Here is a 14,211-nt window from a genome sequence, read left to right as displayed (position 1 = left end):
GAGTCAGTGACAACCCTACAACAGATGTATCCATCGGATCGCCATCAATGATGGTGATACATGGCTGTGTACATAATGTATATACAACTCGTCTAAACATCAACCCAACAATGTTAGATCTGTAAATTTGCTTTCGCAAATTTTTGGTTCTTCCCTCGCCGGGATTCGAACCCATGCTACTGTGATATCGTGACACCAAATCGCCTGCACTGCAGCCGTCCCGCTAGACCACACGACCACCTGGGCTCTCAGAAAAAGAGCTTTCGGTGGGCATGTGTTACCTTTCCACGTCAGTTTTAATCTAGCGGCGTACTACAGTACATGATATATAAGGCATGAAGATGTTATTGTTACAGATCAGCTAAATTATCTATAGTAAAGGATCCTACAAATTAATGTAAGATACAGTCACAGAAAATAATTATATTCATAAGTACGTCTGAGTCAGTGACAACCCTACAACAGATGTATCCATCGGATCGCCATCAATGATGGTGATACATGGCTGTGTACATAATGTATATACAACTCGTCTAAACATCAACCCAACAATGTTAGATCTGTAAATTTGTTTCGCAAATTTTTGGTTCTTCCCTCGCCGGGATTCAAACCCATGCTACTGTGATATCATGACACCAAATCGCCTGCACTGCAGCCGTCCCGCTAGACCACACGACCACCTGGGCTCTCAGAAAAAGAGCTTTCGGTGGGCATGTGTTACCTTTCCACGTCAGTTTTAATCTAGCGGCGTACTACAGTACATGATATATAAGGCATGAAGATGTTATTGTTACAGATCAGCTAAATTATCTATAGTAAAGGATCCTACAAATTAATGTAAGATACAGTCACAGAAAATAATTATATTCATAAGTACGTCTGAGTCAGTGACAACCCTTATATATATATATATATGTATATTTAAGAATTGAATGCTTCTTTATGTAACTTCATTGGGGTGTGAAAGCGTTGACCGAAGTTCATTTTGTATCATTCTAAAAATGTGTGCACGGTCAACGCTTTTACAGCCCTATGAAGTTACAAAAAGAAGCATTCAATACTTATAATTACATTTTTTAGCTTGGATCATGAAAACAAGAATTTTATCATTTATTTAGTTTTATTTACCTGTGGAATTTATTGTGGGACAAAACGTGTAATCATGAATGATAAGTTTTATTGTGCAATGCAATTGCTTAAGGAATAACATGTGATATGCAGTTAGCCAATCAGAATAAAGTATTATAATGAAACATACATCTAATGTAATTATATATTGTTAAATATCATTGCACCTAATATAATTATATATTTTTACATGTCATTGCACCTAATGTAATTATATATTGTTAAATAGCATTGCACCTAATGTAATATACTTTTACATGATATTAAAATTCCTGTCATAAAACAATACTCTAAAATGAAATTTTCACACAGTAATATGCAGCTTATGTGAATAAATACATGGGGCAATCTTCTGCAACAATAACAAAATTACATTTCAGATATAAATGAATGTGATGCTAACGTATGTACACAGAACTGTGAGGATACTGTTGGTAGTTATATCTGTTCCTGTTATACAGGATTCAAATTAAATGCTGATAAAACATCTTGTTCAGGTAAAAATTATTAAAGAGTATTGCATGTAGTTGAATATTTGATTGGCATGATGCACATATTTTGCAACAATCTGTCTGTATTGAATATATATGAGTTTGGTATTAATATGCTAGCTATCCTTCATAACATAAAGCCTTCAAAGACAAGAAAAGCAAAAAATCGTTAAAATCCTTTTTCAATATTTTTGTTCGAAATATTATTGCCAATCACATAATTAAACAAAATAGTTAGTTTAAAAGAAATAGCTCTATTGGCATCTTTTAAGCCATTAAAAACAATCAGAGATACAGACTTGTCAAAAGACTAATAGAATGTTAATGATAATTCTTGTGTTTTTTCTTGTACAAAAAGATGAGTAATGATTGATATTTAATACCAGATTTAGATTTTTGGGGAAATTTGGATATAGGTACTGAAAAAAAAAACAATTTATCAGCAAAAAAACAAAAAAAAAGCAAAATACCTGATACTTTGGTAGTCCAGCAAAATGAAAGGTAATGAGAATGAACAGTTTAAAAAGCAATACATTGATATGATATATAAGCATATATTGTTTTTGATTATGTGTATTAACAAGCTTGCTCTATCTTATGACAGCCTGTGTGAATCCATTTTATGGTGACAACTGTGCAAGTCAATGTAGCTGTGGACCTGGAGCTGACAGGTGTGATCCAAGTCGTGGATGTGTTTGTAACAGTGCCTGGTTTGGAAATAATTGTGAAGTTGATGTCAATGAATGTGTAGATAATCCAAGCATATGTATAAATGGCGACAAGACTTGTGTAAACGAAGATGGCGGCTATCAATGTAATTGTGGATCTGGGTACGAAAAAGTGTCTGCAATTGACAGTGTTCTTTGTGCAGGTAAATATAAGTTGAAATAGGTACAGAAAAGTTTTTCATAATGTGTTTCATTAACACATATTGTAGAATGAGTCCAGTTTTTATTTTCATAGTTCAAAATCCATTTTCTTGTCAGACTAGGGAATAACTGATTTTTGAAGCAATTTCTAGATTAAATTAAAGAGAAAAAAAGGTGACAAACTTTATGATTAATGAAATTTGAGGTTCAATACTTTTATTGTTGTTCTATTTCATATAAATAAAGTTCGCCACCACAATGTTTAAAATTTATATCTTCATGCTTAATTTTAGATATAAATGAATGTAGTAGTGCAACAACAAACAATTGTTCAGCCACAGTTTCAACGTGTAAAAATACTGATGGTGGATATACCTGTAGATGTAACACTGGTTACCAAACAAGAAATCCATATGAATGTGAAGGTATGATTATATATGTAAAACATAAAATATTTAGAGAATAAATCCAATATATCTATATAGTTCATAGTGGAGATTCCTTAAGATCTAAGTTTTTGAAAGGTTCCATGTGTGAATGTTACATCATGCACACATTTGAGTTTATGGTTCAAATCAACAGGGGCTTATTTGTAAGTTGGACACCTAATAACGCACCAAAATATTTTTTGTGGCGTTAAAAACAAAACCTCTTTTTCATTGCTCTGCTTGTTAAACATACACCAATAAGAAACCAACCCAATGACAAAAATAACCCAAAAGACTTCTAGAGAGAAACATAGTTTTCAACAATAGACGGGTGTTTATATTTATACAGTATCTCAGACTCAAATCATCCAAAATCTATAAAATGCAGAAAGAATGAAAGATATTTTCCATTTCACTTAATTTTCAGAATGACAAAAATATTTAGATATGACATAAAGACAACCACTGGCAATGCTGTTTCTTTTTAACCTAGTTGGTAGTAATAGTTCTTCATCAAAATAAAACTTTGACATACTTTAGATGTAAACGAGTGCACAACAGAGTCTGACGATTGTGAACAAGACTGTGTCAATAATGTGGGAAGTTATAACTGTCGATGTTTCTTCGGTTATGAACTCAACACGGACAGAAAAACTTGTAAACAAGGTAGGTTGATAATGTTTGTATACGATAGAAGTTTCTGTTTATTAAATAAGATTCTGTATATTAAATTAGTTCTGAATAATAGATAAGTTTCTGCAGTCGGTTTCACCAAAAAACTCACGGTTAAGATTGATCGTAAATCATGAACTATTCAGTATGCTTATGATATTTGCGAAACCGACTCCTGTATATTAAATTAGTTTCTATATTTTAAACTAGCCCTTACTTGGATGTCGAGACTTGATTACACAAAATATTATGTAACATTTGCAACATCTCTGCAATTGAATAATGCAGAATATTTCTATATTATTAATTATAGTGAACATTAAAAAAAAAAATACTATAGATTCCATCTCAATATCTCTGATGCTTTTTTTACTGATAATTACTTTTAACCTTTTATTTTTTAGTTACATTTCTCTGATTAAAACTCTACTCTTCAAAGAATTTTTAAAATTGATAAAAAATGAGGTATATGATTTCCATTTTTAGTGTCTAATCCATGTGGTACCCTGAGTCACCTGACCTGCAGTTATGCATGCAGACTAAAAGACGACACTGCATTTTGTTATTGTCAATCTGGATATGTACTTCATGCTGATAACCAGACTTGTACAGGTAAATCACTGTTAATTGGTTTTACTGTATATGATCAGTGTCATTTGATGGTCTCAGATATTAAACTCTGTGTTCATATAACATGTATAATAAAGGACTTTGTTGTGAACTAAAATCCAACCAAAGAGCAAGACAGCCTAAGGCCCCGAATGGGTCTTCAACCCACTAAGAAAAACATGCACCCAGAAGCTAACTTCAGCTGGCTCTTGAACAAAAATATAAACTGGTTCAGCAAAATTGGACGCCACAATGAACTCCAAACAAATACAAATGAACCAAAATTTAATAAAAAGATTTAAGACTATAATCAAAGTCTAGATGTTCCTAAATGTATGGAAATATGATAATATCCCATTATAATAATATGGAACAAAAATTGAATTGAATGTTCTATCTTTAAAATTTTACCACATCTTAACTTTAAGTGTTTATTTTGCATATTTTGTTTGTAGATATGAATGAATGTGCTGATGACAGTAAAAATCTGTGTACAGATAAGTCAACTTGCTCCAATATAGCAGGAAGTTTCAAATGTAGTTGTCCAATTGGTCAGTTTTTGGAGAATGACCAAAGAACTTGTTCAAGTAAGTACAAAATATTAAGTAAAGTTAAATTGTATTTTTTTTTTTATTTAAATTAGATATGAATAACTGCTGTTGTTACAGTATTAATACAATTGATCAATTGGCAGCATATTGAATTAAGTCATCAAAGTTGAACTAAAAATGGACAAATTGAATTAACGAATACATTTCCTGGCTTATTGGTGGAATAATGTTTATGTACATTTCAGATTGTGATCAGTTTCACTGGGGCGATAACTGTAATAATACATGTAACTGTGGCGCTGGGGCAGAGAGGTGTAACAGAATTACTGGGTGTGTGTGTAAATCAGGATGGCAGGGGACACTTTGTGTTGCTGATATCAATGAGTGTAGTGGTGGAGTCAACCCATGTGAAACCTCTCCCAAACAAAGATGTGTCAACACACCTGGCTCATTTGTCTGCCAGTGTGTGACTGGTTATCAGAATGACACAGTCACAGGAACTTGTACTGGTAAATGAACAAAAATCCATGATTTTGATTTCAGTACTATTATTAAAATGTTTTTTTCTATACTGTTAGATTTGAACCCCACAAAAAGGTCTTTTACAATAGTAATAAAGTTAATTAATCTTGAATAGAACCAAATAACATCAAACCATAAAACATCAACTAATACAATCTTTGTCAATCAAGTTTTTACTACATTATAAAATACATTAAATAAAGGGTTACTTTAAAAATTTAATTGTGACATGTCATCATGTTCATTTTTTTTGGCACAGAGACTTAGGTTTTTTAAACATGCAAAAGTAGAAGAAATTGAATCTAGTTTAAAATTCCAGAATAATTTCTTTTCTTTTTAATGGCTGGAGGGGTTTTAAGTAAAACCTGATTATTTTTTTCCAGATATAAATGAGTGTGCTAACGATCCATGTGATCAGTTATGTACTAATACAGATGGAAGCTATACATGTAGTTGTAGAACTGGCTTTACAAAAGATGCTTATGACAAATGTCAAGGTAATATTGATTATTTAGTATTTTGTTGGAAAATTCCACATCAGTTTCCGCTATCACAATCTTTAATATATGCATTCTGTGTAATAATAAATGTATTTAAAATTTTGGTATTTAGCTGTATTTTGTCTCCGAATAACCTTAGTAGATCTGCTCCGAAAAAACTTTCAATGTCAAGCAACAACCACTTTTTAATTGTGAAGTTTACATGAACCTGTGTAATTTTATGTAATGACGTACAAATTTGCATACAAGTGTAAATACGTCTATTCTACAAGGATATATTCAGCAAAATGTTGTGTGATTTGCTATCAATGCTTTGAACCAAAAGAAAAAATCAACCAATGACTTGACATTATTTTCTTTAAGGGGGAAAACTATTTAATAGCTTATAGTCTTTTTGATTCTGAAATTGTAAATTAAAAAGTTGTATATATATTTTAGTTGCTTGTCACCTCTATTTGAATCAAATGACAACTTGATATACTAGCAGATAAAATTAAAAAAAAATTGAAATAGATAAAATATTAAAATTGTTTATATTGGATGCTTAAATAGATCAACACAAAAGAGTAATTGAGTTAAAGAAAGAAATATATTAAGTTGCAACTTTGAAATGGCTGCCAAAATATATAAAAAGAACTTGAATTCAGTTATGTTTTAATGAACTTTCTTAAGATGAATAATGAGAAATCTTTTTTTGTAGATATCAATGAATGTGACACAACTTTGAACAAGTGTGACCAGAACTGTCTTAATACTCCTGGAAGTTATAAATGTTCTTGTAATGATGGATACATACTCAGCCCAAAAGACCAGAGGACATGTGACAGTAAGTTTTTTGCCAGAAATCCTGAATTCCTGCTCCACCTAGTTAACTACAAAGTTGGAAATAAGAATTAACTCCCATTTCATATAATCCTAGTTGGAAACAAGAATTTACTCCCATTTCATATAATCCTTGTTGGAAATTAGAATTATCTCCCATTTCATATAATCCTAGTTGGAAATAAGAAATATCTCCCATTCATATAATCCTAGTTGGAAATAAGAATTATCTCCTTTTTCATATAATCCTAGTTGGAAATAAGAATTATCTCCCATTTCATATAATCCTAGTTAAAAATTAGAATTAACTCCCATTTCATGTCATTCTTTTTTCATGTCGGTTTTTAAAATAAAACATTGATTTAATTATCAGACTTATGTGTTTGGATAAATTTTACTGTTTTGAAACTTTTTACCCTTTTCTGGATACCAGTAAAGGATTATAAGATTTGTTATAATCCAATTTATCAAAAGATCACAAAGAGCTTTTAAATTTTATCAAGCACCAATCATGTATGAAGAAATCTAATAAAAGATTACAATAAATTTGTGTATGAATTGCAATATTTATATATGTATTTATTATTTAATTTACAGTAAAGACCGAATGTACCAATTTCAATTGTACCGCGCCAGCAACTTGTGCAGTCAAATTTGATGAAGCAGAATACTGTACATGTCCAACAGGATACAATCTAACCATGACTGATAATTTTACTGGAATCTGTGAAAGTAGGTTTTTATGCACCATATACGAAAGTATTATGTTTTCTTGTCTGTGCATCCGTTCATTCGTTTGTCCGTCTGTCCCGCTTCAGGTTAAAATATTTGGTCAATGTAGTTTTTGACGAAGTTGAAGTCCAATCGACTAGAAACTTAATACACATGTTCAGTATGATATGATCTTTCTAATTTTAATGCCAAAATTTGACCCAAATTCACGTTCCAATGAACATAGAAAATGAAAGTACCAGTGGGGCATCCATGTACTATGGACACATTCTTGTTTTATATTTCCCATGATTAGTCATTTGAGACAGTTAAGATTTGCAAAATGTGCTCTATGGATATTACTGATAATATCTACATTATTGTTAAAACTTAATCCATCATTATGTTTATAAATTAGAATTACAATGGTTATGGTAAATTAGAATAAGCCTTATGAATAAAAGAAATGGTATATATCTTAATAAGACATCAACAAAAATAACCAATATATATCTAAAGGGCATTACACAGTCTTCAACAATAGATGCACCTTATAACATTTCTATATTTTCATTTTTTTTTAAATGCTACAGTCATGAAGTTTGCAAGACATGCAGGAACTCTGATAATATTTATGTCAATGAGTCTTTAATTTCGATAAAACACAGATATGCATAAATCACAATAAATGGTTCTTGTAATTCTAAATAAATCCCTTCACCAATTGAATTTTAATGACTACAGACAAAGATTAAAAGAAAAACTAATAATGATTCATTAAAATCTGAAAAAGTGTATTTCACCAGAAATTTCTATAACAGTATCTTTAATTTATAGATGACATAACTATTAAATATGTTAGACATTTTACAAGAAATGTCTATAATTCTATCTTTATTACTGACATAAAATAAAGAAGGGTATATTTATTAAATATTTCAGACATAGACGAGTGCGAGCCAAGCAATCCATGTGCTGATATCTGTACTGATAAAACACCAGGATACGAATGCTCCTGTAACAGAAATGGTACAAAACTGGACAGCGATGAACAAAGTTGTACAGGTTGGTATTTTATTGTGTGTGGAGAGAAAATTAATGTTTCGTTTTTTTTTTTAAACAATTCTAAATTAATACTCTCAATGTAGGAAAAAGGTTAAGAAATGGACAAATAAAAAGTAGTAAAACATTAATATCGTATTAAGTATACATTAAAATATTTTTTTTTACATTATAGTAATACATGTAGTTTTAAAAAACTTGAATATTCATAAACATGATAAATGTGTAGGTCTGTGTGAAATAAAGACATACAAAACATTTCGTGGTGTTGATATACACACTAAACTGAATTCAATTTTTTATTTGAAAAGCTTGTGCTGAAGGAGAATGGGGACAGAACTGTGTTGAAAACTGTACATGTGTGACAGAAAACACCAAATATTGTAACAAAACAGATGGAAATTGTAATTGTAAAACTGGCTGGAAGGGAGATAACTGTGATACAGATATCAATGAATGTGACAACGCAACAATATGCCAGGCTAACTCATTGTGTGAAAACACCAATGGATCCTATGTTTGTATCTGTAATGAGGGTTATTATAACTCTGCAGATGTTTGTCAGGGTTAGTTTTTTAGAAATTGTCTTTTTATCTATGAGGCCCCTCATGGGGGTGTCCAAGTAATCACATAATTATTAATTGTTTTTTAACTAGATACTCAAATAAACAAAAATGCAGTTCTAGATTTTCAAATTATCAAATAATCGTGAAATATGTGGTCTGGTAATGAAATAATCACCATAAAAGCTCCATGAGGAGGTTCATCTGTAACTGTTTTGTATTTCTCAACTTGACTTCAATTGTTTGGTTATATATTTATTTATTTCTGATATTGACTGGAAGACAGTAAATAATCTGCCAGATATTATATTTATAGAATAAAGGGTAATGTTAAAAAAAGGGAATAGAGAAAATTGGCCTAAAAATTGAAAAAATACTGAAATGAAAACCTCCCAAACCATACCATCAGATAAGAGGGTAATAACATAGTATTTTTTTTTATTTCTGACCTTAAATCATTTCCTTTCCAGTATGTGGTTCTAACACATTTGGTAAAGACTGTGCACAGACCTGTAGCTGTGTTGTTACCAATACAGATTCCTGTAATAATGTTGATGGTAGTTGTACATGTAAAACTGGTTGGAAAGGAACCACCTGTTCTTCGGATGTTGATGAGTGTACAGTTACTCACTATATATGTAACACTACATCTTATTCTGAATGTAACAATTTAAATGGTACCCATGAATGCAATTGTGTTACTGGATACCAGAAAATAGCTGATGGAAGTTGCCAAGGTAGGCTGATATTTTTTTTAAGTACTGTAAATTCAACAATTATTGCGTGCATTTATTATTGTGAATTTGTCATTTTAAACTAAAATGCGATTTTGATTTTTGAGATATTGAGCATGTTGAGTAATAATATCTGATTAATATTTAAAAACAAATGCGAGTTTAACTTATTGAGATTATAACCCTGTATCATTTTTCACAATAATTTCTGAACTTACAGCAGTATTATTGATGACCCTGTACTTGAACTTCTGAGAAAAACTAATGTATAGTTACAAAATCAAATATCACATAAATCTTAATAATGTCCGATAAAATGGTTATTTTCTTCCAAGATGATTGTAATTTTTATTTCATATGTTTTCGTGCCTAAGCTTAATATCAACTGTGTTTCATGCAAAATGCAATTGTTTGAAAAGCAGCATATATATTTTTTAATTTTTCGATCATAGCTAACTAGGCATTTTATTTCCTTTCCTGTTTGTCTGTTCACATACCCCCACTTTTCAAGCATCATTTTAATGTCATTTTCAGAATGTGGCAGTGCAAACTATGGAGATAGCTGTTCTAAGGCCTGTACTTGTATTGTTGCCAATACAATGGACTGTAAAAATGTTAATGGTAGTTGTACTTGTAAAAATGAATGGAAGGGAGCCAACTGTGACATGGACATAAACGAATGTGATGATGCAACAACTTGTGACGGCATTCCCTATTCAACTTGTCAAAATTCAGTTGGTTCTTACGATTGTGTCTGTAATGCTGGATATCAGAAAAATTCTTCTAATCTCTGTGATAGTAAGTTAATCAAATTGATGTAAACTGTTATAAGTTAAATTATTGCCACCTTTATCTGAAAAAAGGAAAGAAATGGATTTAATTTTTTCATCTCAATATCTCACGGATGAAGGTTTTCTGAAAATTTAAGAAATAAATTATGGATAGTTATGTATTTTTTATTCAAATTCTATTTAAAACAAATGTATTTTTTATTCCAATTGTATTATAACAAAATTATCATGTAGCAGTGTATAAAACATTTGTTACAACGTCTGCACAGCAAGAGACATCTAATATCATTACTTGAACAGAGTAGTTTTTAGATTTATTTTGTACACAGTTTTATTGTACATCAGTTTTTAGGCAGTTAAGCTGCCTTATGCGAGCACCCTAAATTTGTGTTCTACCCAATAAATGCTGAAATACGTGCCATTGTCATTATCTAGCTGGATATTATGTTATTTATAACTAATTGGAAAGTTTTTTCATACTTTTAATTCTGGATTACAAAAAAATATGACCAGAAAATCTTAAATGATCGTCGAATCACCCAAAAGTTTTGAAATTGCACATAGGAAGTAGAACACATTAGGAATCCTTATGTAGTTTATTATCCCCTGAGCTTTTGGCTAAGATGTCAAAGAACAAATGTATGAAATATTTAATCGACGAAAATCTCTAAAGACAAGTAGTTTAGATTTCCCAAATGGCAAAAGTCGTAGGAATATCGTTTGTCGTAAATACGTAGTCAACTACGTCAGTAGTCTATTACAATAAGTTCAACTGTTCATGCTGTTGGCGGCAATTTTAAATTAGAAGTCAACATTTTCGTATCTTTTCAATTTGGATAACTTCGCAAACCTTTTTACCAAAGTCTCAAAACTTATTTTCATCATAATTATTCACGACAGCGATATTCATTTTGTCCAAACGTTAGCTTAATACAGAAAATCGCCGACAAATAATACGCAAATTTGAGTAATATCCTATCTGACAAAAACATCATTGAAAACAAAATTGATGCCATAAGAAAGCAAATTACAATATCGGATCAGATTCCGGAAGCGGATAAGAGTAATTCCGGGTTTTGGCGACCAACTAATTTTTTTTCAGACAGATGACAAAATACATCTATGGTATAAATAAAGGCAACAGTAGTATACCGCTGTTCAAAACTCATAAATCCATGGACAAAAAACAAAATCGGGGTAACAAACCAAAACCGAGCGAAACGCATTAAATATAAGAGGAGAACAACGACACAACATCGAAACGCAACACACACAGAAACCGACCAATCATCAGACAAAACACCACTAGAATAACAAATGTAACATGAAAACCAAATACATGAATTTGGGATAGACAAGTACCGTGCCACGTCTTATCTCAATATCTCAAAAATAAGAGAAAACACAAACGACTCAACGTTAAAATGCAACACAAAGAGAAACGAACAATATATAACAATGACCATCTTCCTGACTTGGTACAGGACACTAATTTTGTTGGCGGCAATTTTAAATTAGAAGTCAACATTTTCGTATCTTTTCAATTTGGATAACTTCGCAAACCTTTTTACCAAAGTCTCAAAACTTATTGTAACAAATGTTTTATACACTGCTACATGATAATTTTGTTATAATACAATTGGAATAAAAAATACATTTGTTTTAAATAGAATTGGAAACCAAAAGATATATGTAAAAGAAAGAAAAGCAGAAACTATTTTGTACAGAAACTCAACATTACTTTTTAACAAATTTTAATGTCTTAATCCAATACAAGGTGACAGCTGGGAACAGTATCTGATTTTCTAAAAAATATATATGTTCCTGGTGACAGTATACATTTTCTTTATCAGTGATAAATGTTGGTAATGCATGTTAGATGCTTTTAAAGTGTAAAAATATTACTGCAATTTCAATGGGTATTTTTTCTCAATTTTGATGGGTCAGTTAAAATAGCTGGAAGTTTTTTACTTTATTTTCACAAATAGTGCAACTAGATTATATGAAACCTGAATGTAAGCAAATCATATGATATATAGATGGAGTCTTTTGGTCCACTCTACTCCCTCCTGATGAATAACTTTGAAAAGGATGAGATCCCCACCCCTCAACCATATACATTTATGTATGGGACTATATAACTAATCAAATGAAATATAGGGGAAGTCCCTAGGGTCACCCACCCCCTCCTGTTTTAGAACTTGGAAACAGTCGAGATCCCCACCCCTAAACCATATATATTCGTGTATGGAACAATATGATAAATCAAATGAAATATAGGGGGAGTCCCGTGGGGTCACCCCACCCCTCCTGTTTGAGAACTTGGAAACGGTCGAGATCCCCATCCCTAAACCATATATACTCATGTATGGGACTACATGTATTTAACGAATCAAATGAAATATAGGGGGAGTCCCTGGGGGTCACCTCACCCTTCTGTATGCACTACAAAAGTCAAAAAGTCTGAAAAGACCAGTTTTTGTCTGAATTTGCATGAATTTTTACTCGACATTCCTAATTTGTGTGAATATTTAAAAAAAAATACTTGACATATTATGAATTTGTCTTATAAGGTTCTTGATTTATCTTGACAAGTGTCTTGACAGTATAAACATTGTCTTAAAATTTCTCGACACTTCCTGTATCATCTGATAAGAGTCTGCATTAGTCTCGACCAATTCTTGACTGTCTTAAATTTGTCTCTATCTGCCTTGACATATTCTTGACATTCTTAATAATGTCTGAATGTGTCGTGACATATTCTTGACATTCTAAATAATGTCTGAATATGTCTCGACACATTCATGACAGTCTTAAATATGTCTTGACACTATCTCAACAGTATGAATTTAGCCTGAAATGTGAACAGACTTATTCTACTCTGTTTATGACATTATATTGCTGTTATATACTCCTTTTTATCATGGCTAAACTAAAATTTGAAGAATCCAGGATTAATTTGATACAGCGAGATACACTTTTGGTTCAACTAAGTTGTAATACCCTGAGTAATCCTCCATGTAGTTTAATTTTGATTTATTTTTATTAAACGTTTAATAAATTGTTTTTACTTTGGAATATAAGTCGAAGTTACTGACAAACAGCATTGAGATTTTTGAAGTTCGCAAAACTGCCACTCTAATTTGCTTTACTATAAAATAGGTGACTTGAGGGAGTTTTAAAAACTGAAAATGTGTCTCCTTTGGACCCCATAATTCATCTTTTAGGTTTGTGTGGCTAAAACAAGAGGGGGAGCTTTCGTGTAGGTCAAATAATTTGTTTTAATCTTGGGACAACCCAAAAACATTTTTTATTCAACTTTGAGTGTTCAATTTTATAATTTTTTTATCAAAAATAAATGTTTGTGAAAAGAAAAAAATGTTTATATCTATATTAGGCATGTCTGTTTGAGATCCATTTCATAAGACCAATGATTTCTATAGAAATCATTGATGGGACCCATTATGAATACATTTGTTTTAAATTATTCCTGGAGTAGATAATAATTTTCTGTTTATCTTTTGGAATTGTTCAATTTTTCATGTTAAAATAATTAACTTCATAATTTTGAAGAAGAAAATCCATTTTAATTCAATTTTTTTTTCATCAAAGTGATGATTTTCATTTTCATCTATCAACACACTTTTAAATTGTAGTGGCATGGTCGGTCAACTGATAAGTTGTAAGGCTAATTTTAGGTAAAGCAGTAATTTTATTTGACATTTGTGTATACTCTGGGGTGTGGAATACCTTTATTT

General features: G+C 31.1%; 1 protein-coding gene across 1 annotated transcript in view; it reads left to right on the top strand.

Moving 5' to 3' along the window:
• The window catches only part of LOC143062029 (uncharacterized), a 126,463-nt gene that overhangs the window by 75,045 nt on the left and 37,207 nt on the right, over window positions 1-14,211 (top strand). Inside the window, exons 57-70 of the mRNA XM_076233881.1 lie at window positions 1,509-1,625; window positions 2,224-2,490; window positions 2,782-2,913; window positions 3,457-3,582; window positions 4,075-4,200; window positions 4,653-4,784; window positions 4,994-5,257; window positions 5,654-5,767; window positions 6,471-6,596; window positions 7,190-7,324; window positions 8,246-8,368; window positions 8,677-8,931; window positions 9,399-9,665; window positions 10,197-10,460. Coding sequence (XP_076089996.1) covers window positions 1,509-1,625; window positions 2,224-2,490; window positions 2,782-2,913; window positions 3,457-3,582; window positions 4,075-4,200; window positions 4,653-4,784; window positions 4,994-5,257; window positions 5,654-5,767; window positions 6,471-6,596; window positions 7,190-7,324; window positions 8,246-8,368; window positions 8,677-8,931; window positions 9,399-9,665; window positions 10,197-10,460 — 2,448 coding nt within the window. The remainder of the gene's footprint in view (window positions 1-1,508; window positions 1,626-2,223; window positions 2,491-2,781; window positions 2,914-3,456; window positions 3,583-4,074; window positions 4,201-4,652; window positions 4,785-4,993; window positions 5,258-5,653; window positions 5,768-6,470; window positions 6,597-7,189; window positions 7,325-8,245; window positions 8,369-8,676; window positions 8,932-9,398; window positions 9,666-10,196; window positions 10,461-14,211) is intronic.

The sequence above is a fragment of the Mytilus galloprovincialis genome, chromosome 2 (assembly GCF_965363235.1).
Source record: "Mytilus galloprovincialis chromosome 2, xbMytGall1.hap1.1, whole genome shotgun sequence".
Lineage (NCBI taxonomy): Eukaryota > Metazoa > Mollusca > Bivalvia > Mytilida > Mytilidae > Mytilus > Mytilus galloprovincialis.
Note: the sequence above shows the minus strand (reverse complement) of the source record. Positions and strands in the feature narration are given on the sequence as shown.